The 24397-nt window shown below is 40.0% G+C and overlaps 1 protein-coding gene and 1 pseudogene across 5 annotated transcripts; one reads left to right on the top strand and one right to left on the bottom strand.

Moving 5' to 3' along the window:
- Window positions 1–106: 106 nt before the first annotated feature.
- Window positions 107–3409, top strand: LOC306855102 (cytidine deaminase-like; annotated as a pseudogene). Its single transcript has 4 exons — window positions 107–216; window positions 2941–3052; window positions 3179–3235; window positions 3302–3409. The product of its transcript is annotated as a cytidine deaminase-like (transcript).
- On the bottom strand, window positions 2523–23079 carry LOC306854827 (dnaJ homolog subfamily C member 16-like). 4 transcript variants are annotated; one of them, XM_079393071.1, is made up of 15 exons: window positions 22795–23079; window positions 22363–22561; window positions 22137–22203; window positions 18775–19096; window positions 18438–18622; window positions 17611–17715; window positions 17373–17531; window positions 16558–16688; window positions 16282–16459; window positions 16007–16189; window positions 15751–15827; window positions 14278–14358; window positions 14092–14181; window positions 7620–7790; window positions 2523–4887 (listed from the first exon to the last, which is right to left on the bottom strand). In XM_079393071.1, exons 2-15 carry the CDS (start codon window positions 22548–22550, stop codon window positions 4443–4445), a joined length of 2382 nt encoding a protein of 793 aa, XP_079249197.1. In that variant the 5' UTR covers window positions 22551–22561; window positions 22795–23079; the 3' UTR covers window positions 2523–4442. The 4 variants fall into 4 exon arrangements, with proteins under 4 accessions (XP_079249197.1, XP_079249196.1, XP_079249195.1 ...); XM_079393070.1 differs by having other exon boundaries at window positions 22938–23079; XM_079393069.1 differs by having other exon boundaries at window positions 22974–23079.
- Window positions 23080–24397: the final 1318 nt, after the last annotated feature.

Genomic DNA, 24397 nt, shown 5'->3' with positions numbered 1-24397 from the left:
AAAACAAAGTCACAGGCAAGTCTGTAGAGCCACAGAAACACAATACACACACAGTACAGCAACATGGGAGCTCAAAAGATGAGACGTGAGCTTATTAAGGGGTTGAATGAAAGAGTTGATTCGGAAATCTCGAGACCAGGAAATTTGCCTACTGCCCCTACAGCAAGTTCCGAGTCGGGGCGGCACTCCTGACTCACGACGGGACGGTTTTCACAGGTGAGTCAATGACCGAAATGCACTGTATAAGTACCAATACCAGAGAGTTTCAGCAGTCAGTTCCCAGTGCTGGTTGCGTAAGAAACATCAACTGTTGTAACGAGTGTTTGTGAACTCAGAACTGATGAATAATGTATGAAAGCTGAACTCTAATGTGCGCTCAATGTGTTGCCACTCTGAGAGCAAAGATGTTGGCAAATTCACATAAAAGCTTGTTAAACCATTACATGCCAACAGAAGGAAGACTAAAAGCAGGTAACACCTCTGACACATGAATGAGACTTAGCACACACACTTTACGAGTGATTATTAGCTCTCAAATGTGTTTATTAGTGATTATTAGCTCTCAAAGCGCGTGCAATTCTGTGGTCAGATATCGCCTGATCTTTGCCATCTTTATTGACAATGCTGTATTTCAGTCCACTCATCCGGGTAACTGAAGCCGGTTCAAACATCTTGCACCTCAACTATCAACTGTAGTAAAATAAGCTCAGATGACTTAATAGGTCATTATTGTTGCTAGACCAATTGTTTTGTAGATTTTAATGGATCATTTTATCCTAGTGGAAGCTTTAAGATAATACACAAGTAAAATTATACTTAATGTCATGTCTACGTCTGGGTTTCTGACGATTTTTTTTGTGTGACAATATGGAGCCCCTAAAGTAGGGAGTAAAGGGACATAAAGATGAGAAAAAAATGAGATGAAAAGAAAAATCACATTTGAAATTCTTTTGAAACTATTACGAGAGAATGCAAAAGCTTTGCAATCCCCTGAGAAACTTTGAGTTCGCTCTCAAAATCTTTAGTGATGTAAACAATAGGAGGTGGATGAAAAAAAAATATTTTTGATTGTGAGCAAATGCAAAGTTTCTCAGGGGAACACAAAACATTTGCATTCTCTCTCGCTCTCTCCATTTGTAAATATATATTTTAAAATATACAACACACACACGCACATATATACATTTTGCAAAATGTAAAAAAATGAATAAATAATAATGAATAAATAATATTTTATTTTATGTATATATATATATATATATATATATATATATATATATATATATATATATATATATACACACACACACACACACACCAGCCACTTTATTAGGTACACCTGTTCAATTGCTTGGTAACACAAATTGCTTATCAGCCAATCACATGGCAGGAACTCAATGCATTTAGGCATCTAGATGTGGTGAAGACGACTTGCTGAAGTTCAAACCGAGCATCAGAATGAGGAAGAAAGGGGATTTAAGTGACTTTGAACGTGGAATGGTTGTTGGTGCCAGACGGGCTGGTCTGAGTATTTTAAAAACTGCTGATCTGCTGGGATTTTCACGCACAACCATCTGTAGGGTTTACAGAGAATGAGAAGAACAAGAACAGGAAAGCTAAGAACAGGAAACGGTGGCAACAATTCGCACAGACAAAATTGGACAATAGAAGATTGGAAAAACGTTGCCTGGTCTGATGAGTCTCGATTTCTGCTGCAACATTCAGATGGTAGGATCAGAATTTGGCGTAAAACATGAAAGCGTGGATCCATCCTGTCTTGTCTCAACAATTCAGGCTGCTGGTGGTGGTGTTATGGTGTGGGGGATATTTTCTTGGCACACTTTGGGCCCCTTAGTACCAATTGAGCATCGTTTGAACGCCACAGCCTACCTGAGTATTGTTGCTGACCATGTCCATCCCTTTATGACTACAGTGTACCCATCTTCTGATGGCTACTTCCAGCAGGATAATGCACCATATCATAAAGCTCAAATCATCTCAGACTGGTTTCTTGAACATGACAATGAGTTCACTTTACTCAATTAGCCTCCACAGTCACCATATCTCAATCCTATAGAGCTCCTTTGGGATGTGGTGGAACGGGAGATTCGCATCATGGATGTGCAGCCGACAAATCTGAAGCAACTGCGTGATCCTATCATGTCAATATGGACCAAAATCTCTGAGGAATGTTTCCAACACCTTGTTGAATCTATGCCACGAAGAATTAAGGCAGTTCTGAAGGCAAAAGGGGGTCCAACCCGGTACTAGCAAGGTGTATCTAATAAACTGGCCAGTGAGTGAATAACTTAAAAAATATTATGCCCTCCATATATTGAATATGTCTACAGTATAGTATGCATATAGTGAAATATTCACATCATATGCCCCTGAAATACATTTTAGCATATGAAATTTGAAAGTAAATATATTTTAAATTTCATAACAGTATTTCCATTGAGCGTCACGGTTTACAACATATATTTAAAATATATTTTGTCAAGAAAAAAGACACTTTTTTTGTCTTAAGGGATTTATTAACATGCACATGATGTAGCTTATAAACACGGAACAAAACTGGCATTATGGTATTTAAATGCAATACACAATAAGACTTTGATCCCATTAAGTAATGCAGTTGATTATTGCTCTCTCAGTACAAGTGACCCAGCCTCGAACTGTGGTGAAACAGCACTTACTGTTGTTTAATGGCTATACTGTTAGTGGCTGCAGTAACACAGTGGCACGAGAGAGGACATTTTTGTCGTCACAGAAAGTAAAGAAACACTTGGCTCCCGACCTGACAGGCCCCTTCTAGACCTGCCAATAGAAATCGGTACAAAACACAGTACCTTACATAATATTTGTTATGCGTTCACAGTGTGATGTAACATACTTCGACAACTCTCATTTAAACGTTTCATTACTTCTCTGCATCAGGCTGTAATGTAGAAAATGCGTGCTTCAACTTGGGAATCTGTGCTGAGAGAACTGCCATCTCAAAAGCGGTATCAGAGGGCTACTGGGATTTCAAAGCCATTGCTATAGCGAGGTAAATTTCTACTGTATTCACAGGCCCTCTAGTGGTTGAATTACATTTCTAACTACCTCCATATTTGGAAATAATAGACTCTCTTAGTATAATACACCATCAATGTAATGTCTTCTGCTCTTTTAGTGATATGTATGAGCACTTCATCTCCCCTGTGGTGGATGCAGGCAATTCATGAGAGAGGCAAGCTTAATTTAAAACAGTATTTCACATCAATTAAACATGTTATTTTTGTTTTCACCTATACAGTTTGGTTCAAACTGGGATGTGTATTTGTCTGTTGAAGAACTGCTGCCTGCATTTTTTGGTCCAGAAGACTTAAAAATGAAGAAAGTGAATATTCGGAACGAGTTTTGAAGCCCTGACTCTAGAAAGACTTTGTACCTGATAGATTTGCTTGTAAATAGAAAAAGGTTTATGTGGACTAATGGGGTTTAATAATGTGTATTTATTAAAATATGTCGTCTGTAGATGTGTAAATTGTTAAAAGTGTATTTATTTTTGAATAAAAACTAAATAAATACAGTCATATACGAGAACACATGTCGCTACAGTACAAACTTTATTATTTTTATACAATGCACAAAAAATTGCAACATAAAAAGTCATTATCCTAAAAGAAAATAGCAACCGGTGATCTACAGACATTCTTAAATTCTTAACCTTAAGTTTTAGTGATAATTCAAATGCAGTTAGAACCTCTGTTTAAATATTACATTTATGAATCAAAGAATCCTAAGCAAGTCCTCAAAGTGCAAAACATGAAACAAATGACGTTAAAGTAAGTATGGGCTTTAAGGAAAGGCAGCACATGCACAAATGGCAGTATCTTCTCAAGTCTTCAAAATGTGATTTTACATGCAGCACGGTTTAGCAAATTTGTAGCTGGAGATTTTGCATAAGGAGAGTAGGATGAGTAAACCTTTTACACACACACACTTTTTCAAATTTCTATCATCCACAGTGACCGACTGGAAAAAAGGCAGAACAGTAATTTAAAAACGAGCTGCTTCTGAAATCTGGCCCGTGGCTTGAATTCACAGAACCCTGGATGAAATTATAAGGGTGGGCTGTAGCCGCCACATACCCAGCAGTGTAAAGACACGATAGCCCTGTCAGAAGCTACACAGAGAGGCTTTATCTGGGTACTGGCATCCATACAGAAACTAAACAACCATACAAACAAAAAGACAGTGTACGTTACAGATGGAAAGGAGTTTTGCCCCTAAAGCAGCCGACGAGCACATGGTGCTCTAAATAATGAAAACCTCTACTCATCAGAATAACTTAATATCTTTTAAAGTAACTGAGTAATTTGGATTGAAAAGATGTTGAGAATTCAACACGTTTCACGTCACTACTGCAGTGGGCCTGAGGACAAAGGCGAGTCTTATTTCTGTGGCGTTATGGTGTCCAGACCGGGCCAGGCCGGAACATAGTGCCGTGGAAGAGTTCCCTCCATAAGCCTCTCCATCCACAGACCTAGTCGGTCCAGTTTATGGTGGATCTCCAGAGTGGTTGCCTTCTGTCGGGAACTTGACCGGGACCTCGAAGCTTTGCTTGGACCGGCCGTCACCGCATCCTCGTCGGACCATCTACTACATTCGGCTACCTCCCCTGTGAAGACCGGTCTGAATATGCAGAAGTATTTCTTGTGGCCATTGAGCGCCAGAACGTGGCCAGTGTAGTCTGATTTGTTGGAGGTGGAGTCGTCCTCTTCTTCCTCTTCATCCAAGCAGTCTGACGGTCTGGCGTCAGGAGCAGACTCCATGAGGGAATCCATCCATTGGCTGTGCTTGTCCACATTTAAAAAGGAGTAGTGAAGAGTCGGAGACCTGCGGGAGGAGGAAGGGAGAGTTTCCTTTGGATTTGTTTGTAGCATGATTTAACTTGAAAGCAAAAATGCTCAATACAGCTTCTGGAGATGTACTTTCTTTCAGTGTTTAATTCCAGTAATGTAATGCTACTTTTCCAGATGTGTAAATAGGAACGAATGGACTTTCAACTTCACATTCAAATGATGCTCCATTGTTTTTTCCATGTGGTGGTGAGAGAATTCAGTTTGAGTTGTCTGGAAAGCTCCATGACTGGACATCAGAACTCTACAACCTTTTATTTGTATATGACCTCTGAAACGCTACTCAAGTTCAGACACTCGACCCCTAGAGTAAGAATAATGCAATAAATCCCAAGAAGCTGTGGTTTACAGTGAATTTATAACAGCTAAGGGGCGTTGTTAGGCAAGACGCAGAGCGGAGTGCCTAAAACCCCTTAGCTGTTATAAATTCAGTGTAAACCACAGCTTCACGGGTCTTATTGCCTTTATAAAATGGTTATTCCATATACCTATAACGGTTTCACAAAATAAAACAAAGCAAATAAAATGTAACGATCTTAATAAAACCATTCTTCCGCCAAACAATGTAGTTCCTCAGAAACGATTGTGGTTGCAGAGCAACACAGACGCAGAAACAAAGAGGTGTATGTATGTAGAGTAATTTACAACAGCTTCAAACGCGGCTCAACCAATCAGAATCAAGGACCGGAACTAAGCTTCGTTTGACATTCTATTCAAACAAAGTTGCATTGGGTGTACCAAGTGGACGTGGAAGAATTCTGGGTTGAGTTGTTCGGAACAAACATTTTTATGTCAGAAGTGCGAAATTTAAATTTCAAAAATTTTGATTTTGTCTGGAAAGCATAAATACATTACTAGAGTTTACAGTTGCGGTATGCAATCTATATTGTGAGATCAGTTTTGAATTGATGAGTGCAGGAGGAAAGATATCAATGTGTGTGAGGGAAGTGTAAAAAATAAATGACTCCTACAATGCACTCCTGCAAAATATAAATATCTAAAAATAAAATAAGAAGTTACTCCAATTTATTTGGTGTTTTTAGGGTACAGAAATGTTATTTTGGATTATTTGTCCATTCAGCAACAAATAAAAACCATTTACAGGCAATTGCGCATTGCAAGGACTTACGCCCCGTTTCAAACGGGGCGTAAGCATCAACGCCTCTCGTTTACTTTGAATGGAGTGACGTCAAGCGGTGCCGAACTGAATTGTGCCTCGCTACTGGCGTTGCTCGCGGCAGAAGTTGAAAACTTTAAACTTTTCAAGCGCCAATGCAGGCATCAGCCAATCAGATCGCCTTATGCAAATACCCTAGCGCAGACGCTAGCCAATCCCATTCATGCAACACCAGAAAAGTAATGTGATTGGTTGTTGCCACTATTACGGTTGCGTCAGCACCAAGCTTCAGACATGCCCTCCGTCAAGGGTTGACGCTGATGCCCCATGTGAATGGGGTGTTAGGGTTTACGTAAGCAAAGTACCTTTTAATTGTGCACGCTGACCAATTAGAAGTTTGGAATAATGGGTCCCGTTGTGCTTTTTTGAAATCCAAATGATTTCAAATGAACCCAGGCTGCATTTCTTAAAAGCACTGGAACCCCATGTAGATCGTAGAAACCACTGGTGCCAATGTTTACAATGATGCTTACAACGCTTTGGGAAACACAGCTATCGCAGATTTGGAATGTCTATGCAGCACCTTTGACCTTGGCTCAGTTGTCTAAAGCTTAATGGAAGATGATGAATGCTAGCATTGATTTGTATGTGTGCGGGAAGCTTCAAGTGGCCTTCTAATGGTGCGTTCACACGAAGCGTTAAGCGCGAGTGATTTACATGTTAAGTCAATGTAAATACGCGAATAGACATCCTGCGGTGCGATTCGCGCGAATGAGGCAGCACGAATTGAGCGTTTCGAGCATTTGACGCATGGAACACGCGATTCGCGCAAGTTGAAAAATCTGAACTTTGGCGGATATTTCACGCCACGTTAACCAATCAGGAGCTTGCTCTAGTAGTGACGTGATGATTACGAGCGGAGGCAGAAATCAAAACAACAGGACAAAATCATTGCCGCTGTATGTGGATACCCGGAGCTGTACCATAGATCAAAGATTACCTGTTAGATTTACCGAAAACAAATTATATCTTATGTTTATCCACTACAGAGACATCAGGGCCAGCAGCAAATGTCAGAAGGACTAGCCGAGGTTATGCTCCTCTCTTCAGGATACATGAGCACGAGCGCCCGGTGATCGCCTGGAGCTCACGGCTCCGAAATCGGCGAAGCACATTTTCAAATAGGGGCTGTTTTTATAAATAAACCGCAGATTTGAGTTTTAAACAACTATATTCTCGGCTGAAATACACGCGTCCAATGTTTCCATGGCACATAAAGGGCTGATTTTATTTGCCAAATTCTATACATATGCTCTCTGTGGCAGTCATACCTGTGCCGCCAGTCATACATGACGCGAATTCGCGTCTGTTGTGCAGTGAATTTCACGCGCGAATGAAGTGAGTAAACCCAAAATGTTCACGCATCCAACTACGCGCGAATAGCACGATTTATTCGCACAACTCGCGTCCGGTGTGAACGCACTGTAAGAAGGACAGTTTTGAGTTGAATGGATGACAGCCTAAACTCTGTAAGAAGGTTGATCTCCAGAAACAGGTTTTAGCATTCTCTCAAACACATACAAAGGCCTCACCCTGAGAACGAATACACTTCTTTGGCAAACTTCCTGAGCAGCACTTGCTTAGAAGCATCAGTGAGGATCAGCACAACGTTGATGTGACCAGGCTTTAACCTGACTAGGTTACTCATGTAGGTGATGTCCGTCAGCTCCGTCACCTCCACAAAATTCTTCTTCGGTGGACGACTGTAACAGGAAAACCAACTGTTAGCGATACAGCTAATGAACATCTAAACACATCTGCAGACCTGCCAACCTTTGACATTTTTTTTGGAGTACCACTTGTTGGGGGTATATATATATATATATATATATATATATATATATATATATATATGATATATCCTCATATTTTGTGAGGAACTGCTGTGAGGCATGGACTCTTTTTGGTTTCTTTTTAGGTCTACTGTTTTTTTTTTGTAGCTGCAAGTCATGAACACACACACTTTTCTGTCACCGAGCACATAACTTTACTCTACTTTGCCAACTTAAATGCCAGGTGAATAGGCAAACTAGCTTGAAGATTATGTAGTGTTAGGATAACGTTATTCATTTTAGATATTTCCCAAAGGTCTGCACTCACATACGACAACTGCACGATTCTGGATAAATTGAGAATCACAATTTTTTTTGTCTCAAACAGAGATCACAATTCTCCCACGAAACAAAATAATGTGTGACAAAATATTATTGCTGTAGTCTATTTAAAAGTGTTTAATTTGAATGAATTATTATTAAACATTTAAATTAATATGTATTTATAATATATTTAGTTCATATTACAATTATGAAAAAGTGGTTTGAATGATTTAATGTCTCACTCAAATACTTCACTTGTTTCTTTATTGGATGAATCAGCGTTTTTAAACTAATCTCTTGATTCAATCACAAATATGTTTTTTAAGTCACTTTTCTGCACCTAGTGGCGAAACAATGCAATCGACACAAACGTTATTTGAAGCGCCAGTTAACTTTCAAAAGGTCTATTTTGATCACTACCATAAACATCAGTGTTTATATCTGAACTATTAACTTAGGAATGACTGTAATACAGAAATAATACTGTGTAGTTGAAAAGACTGTTTGTGAAGCTGTTACCCAAACATGGTAACTGTCTGCTCTGTCAGCAGCTGAATGTTCTGGTAAGACTTTTTTAAAGGTTTATTAGACACGGGCGAAGCTCTAGTGCAAATATATCAGTATTTATCCAAGTACATGCACTTTTTTGGACTAAAAGCCCTAATATTAGGACGCTGTTCAGTGAGTACAGCTATATGAACACAAATAAACCGCAGCAGATCTGGCTGAATATGAAGATTCAAGTTTCAAGATTTTTATTCGTCACATACACAATTATACAGAGTATAACCAGCAGTGAAATGTAAGTCAGGTCCGCTCCAAGGACAGTGCAATTGTATAGACAAATATTAAGAAAAAGAAAAGTAGAAAAATAAAATAAAAAGAATGAAATAATAGATAAAAAATATTAATATAAATGTGCAGGTCAGTATGTTGCTGACTTAGTAATAAAGAGGAATGTGCAAAAGAATGTGCAAAAAACTTGTACAGGGTTTTTAAACAGCAGCAATATGAGGTAGAGAAAAATTATGAATAGCTTATTGATATAGTGAGTCGAGTGATGTTATGACACAGAGTTAGAGTTTAGGAGCCTGATGGTCTGGGGCAAGAAGCTCCTCCTAAGTCTCTCAGTTTTTGCCATCAGGCTACGGAAGCGCTTACCAGATGGAAGCAAAGTGAATAGACGGTTACCAGGGTGATTAGAGTGCTTGATGATTTTTACAGCTCTACTTTTGCAGCGTTTGAGGTAGATGTCCTGCAGAGAGGGGAGAGCAGACCCTGATATGCGCTCAGCTAAGCGCACAACTCTCTGTAGTGCTTTGCAGTCCTGATTTGAGCTGTTTCCATACCACACTGAGATGCACTGAGTCAATACACTTTCTATGGTCCCTGAATAGAAAGTTTTCAGGATTGCTGGTGAGACCCTGAATTTCTTCAGCTGTCGCAGATGGTACAGTTTTTGCCTGGCTTTCTTAACCTGTGTTTGGATGTGTGTAGTCCAAGTCAGGTTCTCAGAGATGTTTACACCGAGGTACTTGAAGCTACTCACCCTCTCCACAGGGGTCCTACTGATCATAAGAGGAGTGTAGGGCTGCTGCTGTCTCTTCCTAAAGTCCATGATCAGCTCTTTAGTTTTGCTCACATTCGGAGAGAGACAGTTGTCCTGGCACCATGATGTGAGTCTCTCTACCTCATCCAAGTATGCGGTCTCATCGTTGTTGGAGATGAGGCCCAGAACCACACTATCATCAGCGAATTTGATAATAGATGTGGAGCTGTGAGAGGACACGCAGTCATGTGTGTAGAGAGAGTAGAGCAGGGGACTCGGGACACAGCCCTGTGGGGCTCCTACGTTCAGGGTGATGGAGTTTGAGGTGAACTGGCCAACTTCACCACTTGAGGTCTGCCGGTGAGGAAGTCTTGAATCCAGTCACAGAGTGAGGGGTTTAGGCTGAGGTCTGTGAGTTTAGATGCCAGCTTGATGGGGACTATAGTGTTGAAAGCTGAGCTATAGTCAATGAATAGTAGCCTTACATAATTCCCATTGTTGCTGTCCATGTGTGTGAGGGAAGAGTGGAGGACGTGAGAGATGGCATCATCCGTAGATCTGTTTGGGGCGATAGGCAAACTGAAGAGGGTCCAAAGTATCAGGGATGGAGGAGCAGATGTGGCTCTTTACAAGTCTCTCAAAAACCTTCATGACTATTGATGTGAGGGCAACTGGGCGATAGTCATTCAGGCAAGAGGGTTTATTGTTCTTAGGCACAGGGATTATTACGGATTTTTTAAATGAGGTGGGAACCACGGAGGTAGCAAGGGACTCATTAAAGATAGATGTGAACAAACCAGTGAGCTGATCAGCGCAGGACCTCAGAACACGGCCGGTTATCCTATCAGGTCCGGCTGCTTTCTTGATGTTCACTTTCTTTAGCGCCCTCCGAACCTCATCCTCTGACACTGTGATTACAGGATCGTCGCTGCTCTGCCTGCTGCTTCTTGACGCGCTGGTCGGCAGAGTCGCGCCGCCGCCGTTGCAATCGAAGCGGCCGTAGAAGATGTTTAATTCGTCGGCCAGCAACGGATCTGCTCTCACCTCTACGGAGGATTCGTTTCCGAAGGCACAGATGGTCCTCAGTCCCTTCCTGCCACATCCGTCGAGAGTCATTGAGCTGGAAATGAGACTCAATTCTCTCTCTGTATCTGTGTTTAGCGGCTCTTACTGCGCGTCGGAGAGCATAGCACGATGCTTTGTACTCGCTCATATTCCCGGTCAGAAGAGCCTCATTGTAAGCTGCAGTGTGTGTGTTAACCGCAGCACGGATTGTACTGTCCACCCACGGTTTCTGGTTGGAGAATGTCCTTATCGTTATTGTTTCTGTAGCTTGCTCGGTTAGCGTGTTTACAAAGCTTAATGCTACATCCGTGAACTTGCTGACGTCAGAAGAACTCGCCCGGAACATGTCCCAGTCGACGTCATCAAGAGCCGCCTGCAGCATAGCCTCTGAGTGGGAGGACCACTACTCTCTGCACCGGAGGTTCCTGAACGAGCCTTTGTTTGTATCCCGGTTAGGGATTTAACGGTATGAAAATTTCTCATCACGATTATAGTGACCAAAATTATCACGGTTATCAGTATTATCACGGTATTGATCAAATGTGCTGGAGATGTTCAAAAAGTACCGATACATAAATCACTTCACCAAGTTTTATACTTAAATCAACAAACAGCAATTAAAATGACTTTTTGTTTGCATAATCACTAAAACAATAACATTACCAATGAGGTCTGGATTTTAAATGACAACTTGACTGACACCAGTTTAATAGCATGTTCAAATAAATAATGTAAATGTTCAAATAAAGCTTTTAAAAAGTTTCATATAAAGGTAAACCTCACATTTCAGCCTTTAAAGAAAAGAGTTAAGTCAAAATGATAATTGATTAATAAGGGGAAGGGGAGGGGGGAGTGGTGTGTGGCCATGTATGGTGACCCATACTCAGAATTAGTGCTCTGCATTTAACCCATCCAAGTGTACACTCAGTAGTGAACATACACCCGGAGCAGTGGGCAGCCAATGTTGCGGCGCCCGGGGAGCAGTTGGGGGTTCGGTGCCTTGCTCTAGGGCACCTCAGTCGTGGTATTGAGGGTGGAGAGAGTGTTGGTTATTCACTCCCCCACCTACAATCCCTGCCGGACCTGAGACTCAAACCCACGACCTTCAGGTTACAAGTCCAACTCTCTATCCACTTATCTGCTCCATAAATAATTCTATATAGCTTATCTGAATTGTTTAAATGTGTAGAATCCACATAAGCTTGTTTTTCATCAACCGGTCAAAATTTACAGCAGGTCATGCAAATTTTGTTCGTTTTTTGGCCAGACAGAAACTGCACACAGGCTGAATGTAAATAAGTGTCTGTAAATCCACTCTCTGACAGCAGGTGGCGCTTTATACGGAAAAGCTGAATTACAGCTGATTCCCGTGAACTCCGCGAACAAAGCAGTATTGTGTTTAAGAACACTTGCTTTAGGTATTACATGGAGCTAACATGAAAACAAAATGCCATCGAATCGTTTCTGAAGACAGTCAGATCCTTCAGAGGTACATTCATATAATTAATTCACTGATATATTCATTTGTATAATTCCCTCAGCACTCCTTTAAAACCTCCCAGCTTTTCCGCCCTGTTTTCACTCAGAATGAAACTAACTTAGTCTGCTGCCGTGCGCTCGTGACACTGTTACACTCTGCTTTATGCTGGACAGTATTTATTTATCGCGAGTTGTTCAAATCGTGGTAATCGAATACGGTTTTAATGATAATTAAAATATGAAACGGTAATACTAACCGTGGGGAATTTTATCATGATTTATCGTCAAACCGGTAATCGTTACATCCCTAATCCCAGTGTTAGAAAAATGGCGGCATGGTCCGATTTACCAAAAGCCGGAAGTGAGCGGGCTTTGTAGGCATTCTTGAACTGAGTGTAGCAATGATCCAGTGTGTTTGGTCCTCTAGTTGGACAGGATACATGTTGGTGAAAGTTCGGCATGACCCGTCTGAGGTTAGCCTTGTTAAAGTCCCCCGCGATGATAAAGGCAGCGTCAGGATGTTTGTTAATGTAGCCGCTGAGCACATCGTGAAGTTTAGACAAAGCCAAGCCGGTGTCCGCCTGTGGTGGAATGTACACAGCAGTAACTATGATCGATGAAAACTCCTGGGGCAGATAAAATGGGCGGCAAATAATGGAAAGATGTTCCAGATGAGGCGAGCAGGAACGCGACAGAATGGAGATATTCCTGGGATCACACCATTTCTTGTTAATCATGAAACACACTCCTCCACCCCTGGATTTACTGGCCTCTGCTGTTCTATCTATCCGAAAAACAGAGAAGTTATCACTTGGCATTACAGCAGTGTCCGGGACCATGGACGAAAGCCACGTTTCTGACAAACAAAGGATGTTACAGTCCCTTATGTCCCGTTGGAAACTAATCCTGGCTCTAAGATCGTCCATCTTATTCTCCAAGGATTGGACATTTGCGAGCAGAATGCTTGGAAGGGGAGGACTGTGAGCCCTTTTCCTGAGTCTATCTCGAATCCCAGCGCGTTTCCCGCGGTGTTTCTTGATCCTTCGCCTCGGGGGGTTATTGTTCATCTCTGCGTTCCGAAGAATCTCCAGAGGCCATGCTGGATTCCTGGATAAAGTGTCCTGAAGCAGGTTGGTGTAGCGGTTTCCAATGTCCAAAAGTGTTTATTTGTTATAGGTGATCAGTGCCGACGTGAGATGTGTAAAAAGAGAAAGTAAAACTAAGTAAAAAAGTAGATAAAAACACAATCTTAGCGGAGCGACCTGGATGGCGTCTGAACAAAGCAGCGCCATGTGTGCTTTTATTCTGTTCACAGTTCGTCTAGAATATCAATGCGATCACGTCGACTCCAGAGGATTAAGTTAACTCAACTCAATATTTTAACTTTCCACATCCACCCCAACCCGTTTATCTTAGTTGTAAGTACAGTGTGTACTGTCCTCTTTTAAGAAATCAGACGGCGGAAGTAAAAAAGGTACGAGACAAAGCGGGATTTTGTTTTGCTGTCTATTTGTAGTCTCTTTTTAATGATAGGTCTACGCATTTGTCAATCATCCCACTTGCTAGATGGGGAATGAACCCAGCGCTCTGATTGGTCGAAGTGCTCTTTCTTTGCTGTTGCTTGATTGGTTTGTGCTGCACAAAGGCGTCACCAGGTTTTTGCGTAGTTTAAAGTGACAAATCGTACCTGCGTAGGTCAAAATGCGTGCCCGCTACGCAAAATGCGTACAGGTTGGCAGGTCTGCATCTGTGATCTCAAAATCTCTATTTGACTTGCTGTTATTATATTTTATTCTCAAGCAAGCAGTGTCTTACCTTGAAGTGCTCTCTTGCCCTGGAGAGCTCTCTGCTGTCTTTGGTGGATCAGTGGCCTTTTGTTTGGCTGGTTTGTCTTCCCCAGCGTCGCTGTTCATTAAATTAATCAAATCAATCAATCAATCAATCAATCAAACAAACAACTCTCCTTACAAAAACACTGTGATACAACAAAATCTGTTCTACCTGAAGGCCTGAATGATTACAGTCCCAAACAGGATGAAAAGAGCAGAGAAGATCAGAGACAGTACGGGCATCATCTCACGCCTGGGGGAAACAGAACATGACATAACAAGGTGCTCTTAAGTTTCTCATTTATAAAAAAAATGGTCGGGCCGCTAATCGGCAAATCAATAACCCCCCCCCCCCCCCCCCCGAAAACAGCCATCAAATGCCGTTATCATTTAGGCTGATATTATTTGTTGTCAATCACATTTAAAACATTTTTGCACACAATGTATATCTTTTACACTTTTTCAGTCTCTCTTATAATCTTTATAGTCTATTGCAGAAATTTTAATATTATACTGCAGAGCTGTTGAATGCTTTTTCTTTAAACGCACATACATACAGTACAGATACACACACACACACACATGCTCTGAAGATAGATTCAATAGTAAAATAGTTTAGCAGCTTGATGGCTACATGACATTTCTCACTAGCGAGGAGGTAACAACGGCACTGTTCTTGAAGCTGATGAACTTACAGTTTCGCTATTAATAGAAACGCTGCTGCCGAATACTGTTGAGAGACGCAGAAACTCACACGCTTAATATCTCTCTCTCTCTAACTGCATTAGTCTGCTATCAGTGGCTCAACCTTCGTTACTAGGTCTAAAATGACATTTTGGAATTAACAACGGAAGCTGGGATTGAGATGCTTCAGAAATTATTCCTAGATGCAAAAGCGTTTTAAGGGCAAAAACCTGACGAATGTCTTGAAATACAACATCTGAACAATATTTGAGGTGTGGTAACCATAGTACAAGTGGAATAACTGATTCTAATTATTAGAAAACACCCGAGGTGTAACGAACACTCAGCTTTGCGTCTTTGTTAACATCATGCAGTTCCAGTTCTATTTTTAAAATCAAATTCCAAATTAGAACAGGTTGTAATTATTTATTTATTTAAAACTAGTTTTCATAAAGGTGAAAAGTTCTGAAGAGCGCAAGCATTGGAGACTTCTCTATCCCATAAGTAAAAAGGAAGAGGATTTGCGAATGGTAGTGAAACAATGCAAATCACACTGTAGGCCACAAAAGTTGTACGTCGTACGTAAGTTTCAAACCAAATGTAGCACTATACATTTTGCCATTTAAGATACAGCAACAGTATGACCCGAAAGTCAAGTGCTGCTAATGTTGCTTTAATTTCTGATTGATCACAATGAATGGACCACTCGTGTCCTTTTCCCACTGACATAGATTTTCCATAGCGGTTTGTTTTAGACTGGTTTTAGTCAGGTAAACAACAAATAACAATGTTTATTTCTCAAATATGTGGAAAAATGTAGCTGGTTTGCAACAGGATCCCATTTGCCTGGTCGAGGACTGGCCAAGCTTTTGCTCTGGCTCTAGAACGCAAACTATTCTGGTGGAAAAGAGCTAAGAACTGCATTCAAACAGGACCATGAACACTTTATGATTGTACTCACCAGTTAGAGTAGAGAAGATCAAAGTAAAATTGAGCGATGTAATCATATGCAGTATTTATCCACTGAATCAGAAACATCTGAAATAATAAAAAAAAAACAATACGTTATTATTGTTAATTATTTCTCTTTTTGCCTCTTAGACCTTCATGTAATCAATCTTGAGGTTCAACAACGCATTCATTAAAATATATTTTGGAATCTAATCACAAAGTCCTAAAGACAATCTTAGTCCTTCAACACCCTCTGCATGACTTACAGAGGCAAACTCATTGTTGAGTTCGGGCAGCATGGCATCATGGGTAAGGTAGGAGGGGTCTCTTTGCAGAATCTCAAGTTGCTTGTGGAGGCGGAGCTTATCATCATCACTCCCATTCCATCCACCTGTCACTGTCCGATACAACACCCTTCCTGTAGCGCTGCGTCTCTCCAGGAGAATCACCTGAAGTCATATGCAGAAGAGGAATGAATTCCTAAGGCATCAAAGGAGGTGACTCAATGGAGTGTGTGTATAAGCACATGAGTGTCTCTGACCTGTGGCGGGATTGTGTCTTCCTTTTTGAGCAGGGCGTCACAGAGAGGCTGCTGTTGTCTCTGGTAAACATAAGCAAACCTGAGAACTTCTTTAGTGTTGAAAGAAGCGAAGTCAAAGAATGCCTCATTCACTGACACAAACTGCTCCTCTTCACCAGTAACCAGAAGAACACAGTACCTGTCAATCAGAAAGACAGGGAGATGATGAAGTTTTCTCAGAGACAAACAGTAAGTCCACTGACACCCGATGCCACAGTTAGAGGTGAGATTTCTTACTTCCTGCGACGGTGGAACTGTTTAACTGGACACAGCTCATCGAAGAATTTCTGATTCACCAGTCGCGGCACCAGCAGGAAACGATTACTAGACACAAACTCATCAAATATCTGCTTTTTCATCCCTCTAGCCTGGGGAAGAAAATAAAAAAGGACTTGTCGGTTACACTTTATTTTGATAGTCCACTTTAGACATTCTACTAACTACAAGTAACTTTGTAACTACATGTCAACTAATTCTCATTACTTTGCAACTACATGTCTATTAACACTCAGTAGGGTAGGTTTAAGGTCATTGCACATCGAGTCCGAAATCTTCGCACGTTAAAAAAATAAATACGACCTCACATTGTGTCAATCACGTTTACACACTGCCTCCAAAACGTTTGTCCGTCATAAAAAAATTCGGATCAGGTTCGATTTTCTGTGTTTTCGCATCCGTTGCATGCATTTTGATAGGAAAGGATGAGGCATACGAAAAAACAGAAAAACGCACACGAAAATTTCGGACTTAGTGTGCAATGACCTTTAGGGTTAAGTTGATAAGTTGACATATACTTGTAAAGTTTCTTATAGTCAGTATGTTGTGGACCCATCAAAATAAAGTGTTAGAAGATATTAAGCAGACAATCTACTAATACTCTAATGACTGCTAGTTGACATGGAGTTGCAAAGTTACTTACTGTTAGTTGAATGTCTAAAGTGGACTATCGAAATAAAGTGTTACCGACTTGTCTAGCAAAAACAAAACAGCCGATATACAGTTTTAGAGAAAAACTACAGTTGGATGTTTACAAGCGGAGAGCTGGGCCTCACCTGTATAACATCAGCTGGTTTGTCTGTGTTCTCTTTGAACAGGAGCATGGAGGGAGCATATGTGTTGATGTTTAACCTCTGCACGACTTTGGAGGTCTCAGTCAGGCCCATGTCCACATAGCCAAACTGTACATAGTCTTTGTAGGCAAACGCGGCGAGCTGCAAACAAGAAAATATAACAACTTGTGTCAAAAACACAGATTTTAATGGCAGAACAGCTAATATAAGGAACACTCACCTTATACAAAAGAGGGATATTAGATGCTACATCAAACATTAGCACTCTTGGCTTATTCTCTTCATGCCAACTGTTTAAAAACTCGAGGTAGCTGTTATCTGTCACCTAAAAGTAAAGAATAAAGAAGTAAAGAAAGAGGGAAATGAGGGAATGGAAAAGGGAAAAGAGCCACAAGGGAATAAAAGAGAGAAAGGGAATGGGGGGAAAAGTACAAAAGGGGAAAAAGAAAGGGAAAGGGAAAGGGAGAGGGAAAGAAGAGAAAAAGAAAAGGAACAGAAAAGAATGAGAAAAAGGGAAAGTGGGAAGGTAAGTGAATAGTAAGGAAGCAAATGAGAAAAGAGAAAGGAAAGGAAAGGACGGTTAAAAAGCAATAGAAATGAACAAGGAAACGGGAGAGAGAATGAAAATGATAGGGAACGGGTGAAGGAAATGCGAACAAAGAGACAAAGGGAAGGGTGGAAAAGAGAAGAAAAGAGAAAGGAAAAGGGAGGGAAAATGAGCATGAAAGGAAAAAGAAAATGCAAAAAAAAGGAAGGAAAAGGAAAGAGGAAAAGAAAAGGAAATGTAAAAGGGTAAAGGAAAGTGAAAAAGAATGGAAAGGGTTAAAGAAAAGGGAAAGGTGAAGGAAAAGGAAAGTAAATGAAAGAGAAAAAGCAAACAAACCATCAATTATGAGCTCTTTTTAGCTGCATTTATATGAATGTTTAACTGACAGTCCATATTCATTGCAACAAGAGCCAGTGCTTGAGTTAAGTCGAACCTATAGTTAAATTCACCTCATAATTAAAATCATTAATAATTAAATCTATAATTAAGGCTACACCTACCTTCTCCACCAGCTTCTGGGGCAGAAGGCTTTCCACAAACTCTTTCAAGTGTTCCCTGACCACAGCGTAGTGGAAGAAAGTGACTTTGCCATTGATTAAACCAAGTATGGACGGTGTGCTGTGGGCACCGAGATGGTTAGCCAGCTGTCTCTCATATCCAATGTCCACCACACCAATACCAACCCCTAAAAACAAACCAATAGGTTATATTCTGATTATATCATTTAATTGAAAATATTCTGCCCAATATTTGCATGCTATGCCATTGTATGCTTATTAGAATATCACCCAATTCTACTGGAATTAACTGTGAGGGTGAAAATCCTGAAGAACCTACCCAACGGCTCCAGCTCTTGCACTGTGTCCTTCCATACGGGCTCAATATGGATGCAGGTGAAGCACCACTCTGACGTGATCTTGATCAGGTAGGGTCTCTTGAAACTGTCTGGCAGCACCTCACTGATGTATCGGTTGTAGTGAAGGAGGTGCTTACTGTCTGTGAAATCCCGACTCGTCCGGGGGAACTGAAAGAACGATTCATCGAAGTAGAAGCTGTCATGATAATGTCTGAAGCCCTGTGGTGCTCGGGCAAAGTTTTGATTCTCGTCCATTTGACCAAACCGGTCATAGTTTTCCCTTCTCTCCTCATTGGAAAGAATCTATGGAAAGTAAATCACATTCAATTCAATATGAATACTTATTACTGAAGACATATTCAAATGTTTACATGCATCTTACACCAATTCCACCAGTTTGCAAATTTTCATCCAGCTTTGTACTGTTACAATATCAGTACTGGTATACACACGTGGTCAGAATTGTTGGTACCCTTGGTAAATATGATCAAAGGTGGCTGTGGAAATAAAACCGCATTGTTAATCCTTTTGAGTTTTCTCCTATAATGCCTGATGAGGTTAGAGAACACCTGACAAGAGATCAGAGACCATTCCTTCATCAAGAATCACTCCAGACCCTTTAGATTCACAGCTTCAGATTCTCTTCAGTTCAGCTCACTCATTTTCTACAGGGTTCAGGTCAGAGGACTGGAATGGCCATAGCAAAAGCTTGGTTTTATGCTCAGTGACCAATTTTTGTGTTGTTTTTAAGGTTTGTGTTTGGATTATTGTAAGGTTGGAAGATCAAAACATGCCCCATTTATAAGATTTCTAACAGAGTCAGTCACTTATTGATTTTTTGTCCCTGTGTTCGCCAAACCCCTAGAGTGTTTGCTGCTAAAAAGCTAATTTTTTAGTTTCATCTGACCATAGAAGCCAGTGCCATTTGAAGTTCCAGTTGTGTCTGACAACTGAATATGCTGGAGTTTGTTTTTTGGTGAAAGCACTTTCTTTTCTTGAAGCCCTCCCAAACAACGTGATGCAGGTGCTGTTTGATAATTTTTTAAAGGTTCTCCATCTGTGAATCTTGAAGAGTCTTTGGCCACTCAAATTCTCCTCCTCACCGTGCATTAGGACGATATAGACACACGTCCTCTTCCAGGCAGATTCATAACATTTTCTGTTGATTGGAAATTCTTAATTATTGCCCTGATGGTGGAAATAGGAATTTTCACTGCTCTAGCCACTTTCTAATTTGTGAAGCTCAATTATCTTTTGCTGCACATCAGAAATATATTCTTTGGTTTTTCTTATTGTGATGAGTGATTAATTTGGAATTTGGCCTTTGTTTTCCCTCCTATTTATATTTCTGTGAAACAGGAAGCCATGACTGGATAATTTCATATTCATAATCACTCTGGTGTGCTCAAAATTGTGAATATGAATGGGAATATATTTCAGATATATTTTACACATAAGAATTTCTAGGGCTGCCAGTAATTGTGTCCAACATGATGTGTCCTAATTTTTTTTTTCATAATGATATTTCCCCATTTTATTTAATTTAATTTCATTGTTTATTTATAAAGCACATTTAAACACAACCCAAGGTTGACCAAAGTGCTGCACAGATCTAAGCTCAAATAAAATTTTAAACTCAAATAGAATTTTAAATTCGTATTCTCCAATGAAAGCTTAGATTTTTGTGATTTTTTTAAATAAAAGATCAAAAGAATTAACAATGCACATTTATTTTCACAGCCTTCTTTGATCATATTTACCAAGGGTACCAACAATTCTGACCACGTGTGTATGTAAATGAATGATGTGTACTTTTGCTCCGTGTTACCTGCACACAAACATCCCTGTTTGTCTGTCAGCAAAAGTCTGCCAGATGATGCAAAAATGTTTTGTGCTTCTTCCAGCAGACTTTTGACAGTTCCAGAATTTCTTTTAAAACTATTGATCGAACTTCCTCTTTTTTTTTGAATTCACAGAAGGGTGGCGCCAAAATTAAAAGTACATTATGCGTGTCCAAATGTTTGTCAAAAAGGAATGCCTCAAGTTGTTGTGTCATTGATTTCTTGCATTTAAACCCTTAAACAAGTCTTTATAATGAGCAGATATTTATTATCATTTGTGTGTGTATGTGCAAACGTACATTTACAAGAAAATATGGCAGATTTGCCAAATTTACGCAATAAAAAAACTTCAATTGTAACCACTCACATGCTATAAATTTTAGATATTTCATAAAAAATATTTGTAAAATATAAAAAAAAATTGTGACTATAGTGGTATAATACATCTGTTTTATTTTATAATTACAATTCATTGCATACATTATATTTTTTGCCATTTTACAGCAGATATCTTGTGTACATAAATATACTAGCATTTAAAAGTTCAGTAAGACAGTAAAGAAATGTATAATATTACAAACAAATATGTCTATTTCCAATAAATGCTGTACTTTTGAACTATTTAGGGGGGGGGGGGGGGGGGAGTTGTGGCCTAATGGTTAGATTGTCGGACTCGTAATCCAAAGGTTGCGGGTTCGAGTCTCGGGCCGGCAGGGATTGTAGGTGGGGGGAGTGAATCTCCAGCGCTCTCTCCACCCTCAATACCTCGACTGAGGTGCCCTTGAGCAAGGCACCGAACCCCCAACTGCTCCCCGGGCGCTGCAGCATAAATGGCTGCCCACTGCTCCGGGTGTGTGTGTTCACTGCTGTGTGTGTGTGTGTGTTCACTGCTGTGTGTGTGTGTTCACTGCTGTGTGTGTGTGTGTTCACTGCTGTGTGTGTGTGTGTTCACTGCTGTGTGTTCACTGCTGTGTGTGTGTGTTCACTGCTGTGTGTGTGTGTTCACTGCTGTGTGTGTGTGTTCACTGCTGTGTGTGTGTGTTCACTGCTGTGTGTGTGTGTGCACGTTGGATGGGTTAAATGCAGAGCACGAATTCTGAGTATGGGTCACCATACTTGGCCGTATGTATGTCACTTCACTTTATCTATAAAAAAAAAAGTCTCACCGTTTCAACAAAAATATGAAGGTATTAAACACAGTTCTCTAATCTGAAACTGTCGGCAACGCTGACAATAATAATAAATGTTTCTTAAGCAGCAAATCAGCACATCAGAATGATTTTTAAGGATCATGTGACTCTGAAGACATTATTCAGCTTTACCATAACAGAAATATATTACATTTTAAAATGTATTCAAATAGAAGACAGTTATTGTGAAATATAACAACAATTATTGGATCAAATAAATACAGCCTTGGTGAGCATAAGAAACTAAAAAAACTACACACACACACAAAATCAAGAGTGTTTTTGATATTTCCAATAACGCAACCATCCTACCTCATATGATTTAGTGATCTTGATAAACATGTCCTCTGCCTTTGGACTTTTGTTTTTATCTGGGTGCCTATGGATAAAGTGTGAAAACATTTTCATTTGGACATCATCATGAGAGAGTTACACAATTATTACACTATATTAAAGAGAAGACGGTCACAGAGAAGAAAGCTAACCTCTGTGGATGAAACCAAACCTTCAATCCTATTCTTCCCATCCCATCACTCACCATTCTCTCACGAGCCTCTTGTAGACTTTCTTGATTTCGGCCTGGCTGGCTTTTCTGGACACGCCGAGCACTTTGTAGGGCTCAAACTCAGGCGCAGATGCCAATGAATCTCCAAACAGAGCCAAGAGAAGAATCGCCCAAACACAGCCGGTCACAAACACACTCCAGCCTCCCATCTTCAGGTACATGAACTGACAGGCTAGACAAACAGAGGAGACCGGGGCTAGTCTACATCTTTATACACAAACAAACCATATAGTTCACTGACTCCAATGGCTATTTGGGGTAATAGAACATCATATTAAACGGCCTAATATAGGCTTTTCGACTAAATGTAAAATTAAAACAACTATAAAACATCAAATAAGTCAGTAGAGCAAACATTTAAAAGGTAACAACAACTTGTTTTGGTACCCACTCCTCTCTAGTCACCTGAATGCTAGCATCGCGATGATTGATGATCTATATAATGATCTCTATTAGATCAGTGCAAAGCGTCTCTATGGGAACCAGCAAATCAGCTGCGAGATGTGATCATATGATCAGCGCAGTTCAAATGCACGAGACAGCATTACCTCATTAAACACAAGAATCCACAGTGACTGTAATACCTAAGCACGACTCTTGTTGCGATCGCATATATCTCCAATTTAGCAGCAAGGCATGTTCCCCCGATGGTGATGGGTGGACCGTTTACCCGGCCTTCCCTTGCCCGGTACTTCCGGTAGTGAGGGAGGGATTGTGGGTAAACAATTTCTATGATAAAAGTCCGACGGATTTCTCCAAAAGCATATCTCTTTTAGTATAATTTCTGATCTTAATCAAAGAATATTTCATAATGGATTTTTTCAAATGTATTTTATTTTAGAGCTCAGTTTGTTTGCTTTAGAGAGGTAAAGGATGATCATTAAGATGGTGGATAAGTTAGCTCTTTCTGGAGAACATGTTGATGTATGAATAATGTCATATTTATGCAATAAAATACGAGCAATAATCGTGCTGGTGTACATCACCATTGCCATACAGTAGGTAAGTGCAGATAAAATGTTTGCAATTCCTAAGTAAACATTTTATACACATAAAATGTATTACTATTGTTATTATATATTTAATGTTATATTTTTGTTCAACCCCTTGAATTAAATCTAAAAGTCTGCACTTCATGTTGATTGTTTTATTTTTAATTCTGTTCAGAGCCGAAATGATGAAAAATTGTGTCACTGTCCAAAAGTCTTTTAATTTTTTTTTCTATAAAGTCTTTCAGCCATTCTGACATTCATTCTGGCCCATAATGAACAATATACTTATATTTTGTGTGTACAAAGTCCAAACTTCACAAAAATGAAGTTTTTTTTTTTAGTTTGATCAGTTTACAAAGCAATCTGTGGTCTCCAAAATACTTTTATATACATTAATGATATTTTGGAAACATATTTGTCAAGTTTCGAGACATGGCTGGATGTATTGCTGTCCAACTGAAATGAAGATTTGAATGAAGTAATAATACTTCCCCAAAGTAACACTTCATAACTCTAATACATTAGTTGTCACACCACAGAATTATGTAAAATAAAAATCGTGAAGGCAAAAAAAGGTGTCCAGCCATTCATGTTTTGAGGATGAACTAAAGACTGATGTTTAAATGGCTGTACTCATGTGCTGTTCTGACAGTATCTAAGGGGAGGCACAGGGAGTCACTGACTGTACAGGCTTGTAAAACTGAGAGAATGATCCGCTTCATTGACGACACACAGTTCAAGCACTCACTAACATGAACATCTACTCCTTAATTTGGCCAAGAAAATGTTTACTGGATGAGAGCTGACATTTGTGAAAGGAGTGTTTCTTATAAACCATTCAGACTTAGTTTCCTTTGAAGCATTTGCCACAGTTTAGTCATCATTTTAGCTTGAGTTAGTGGCTAGATTGGTGTTCATTTTGTGTTTATGTTAGTTCTGTGTGTGTGACTGTTAGGTGTCTATGTAAGCCATCATCTTTATTTGTGGTAAAGTTATTTTTTTTTTTAATTATTTCA

Source organism: Barbus barbus (assembly GCF_936440315.1).
Source record: "Barbus barbus genome assembly, chromosome: 35".
NCBI classification, from domain to species: Eukaryota; Metazoa; Chordata; class Actinopteri; order Cypriniformes; family Cyprinidae; genus Barbus; species Barbus barbus.
The sequence above is the reverse complement of the archived record's forward strand: the minus strand, read 5'-3'. Positions and strand labels throughout refer to the sequence as shown.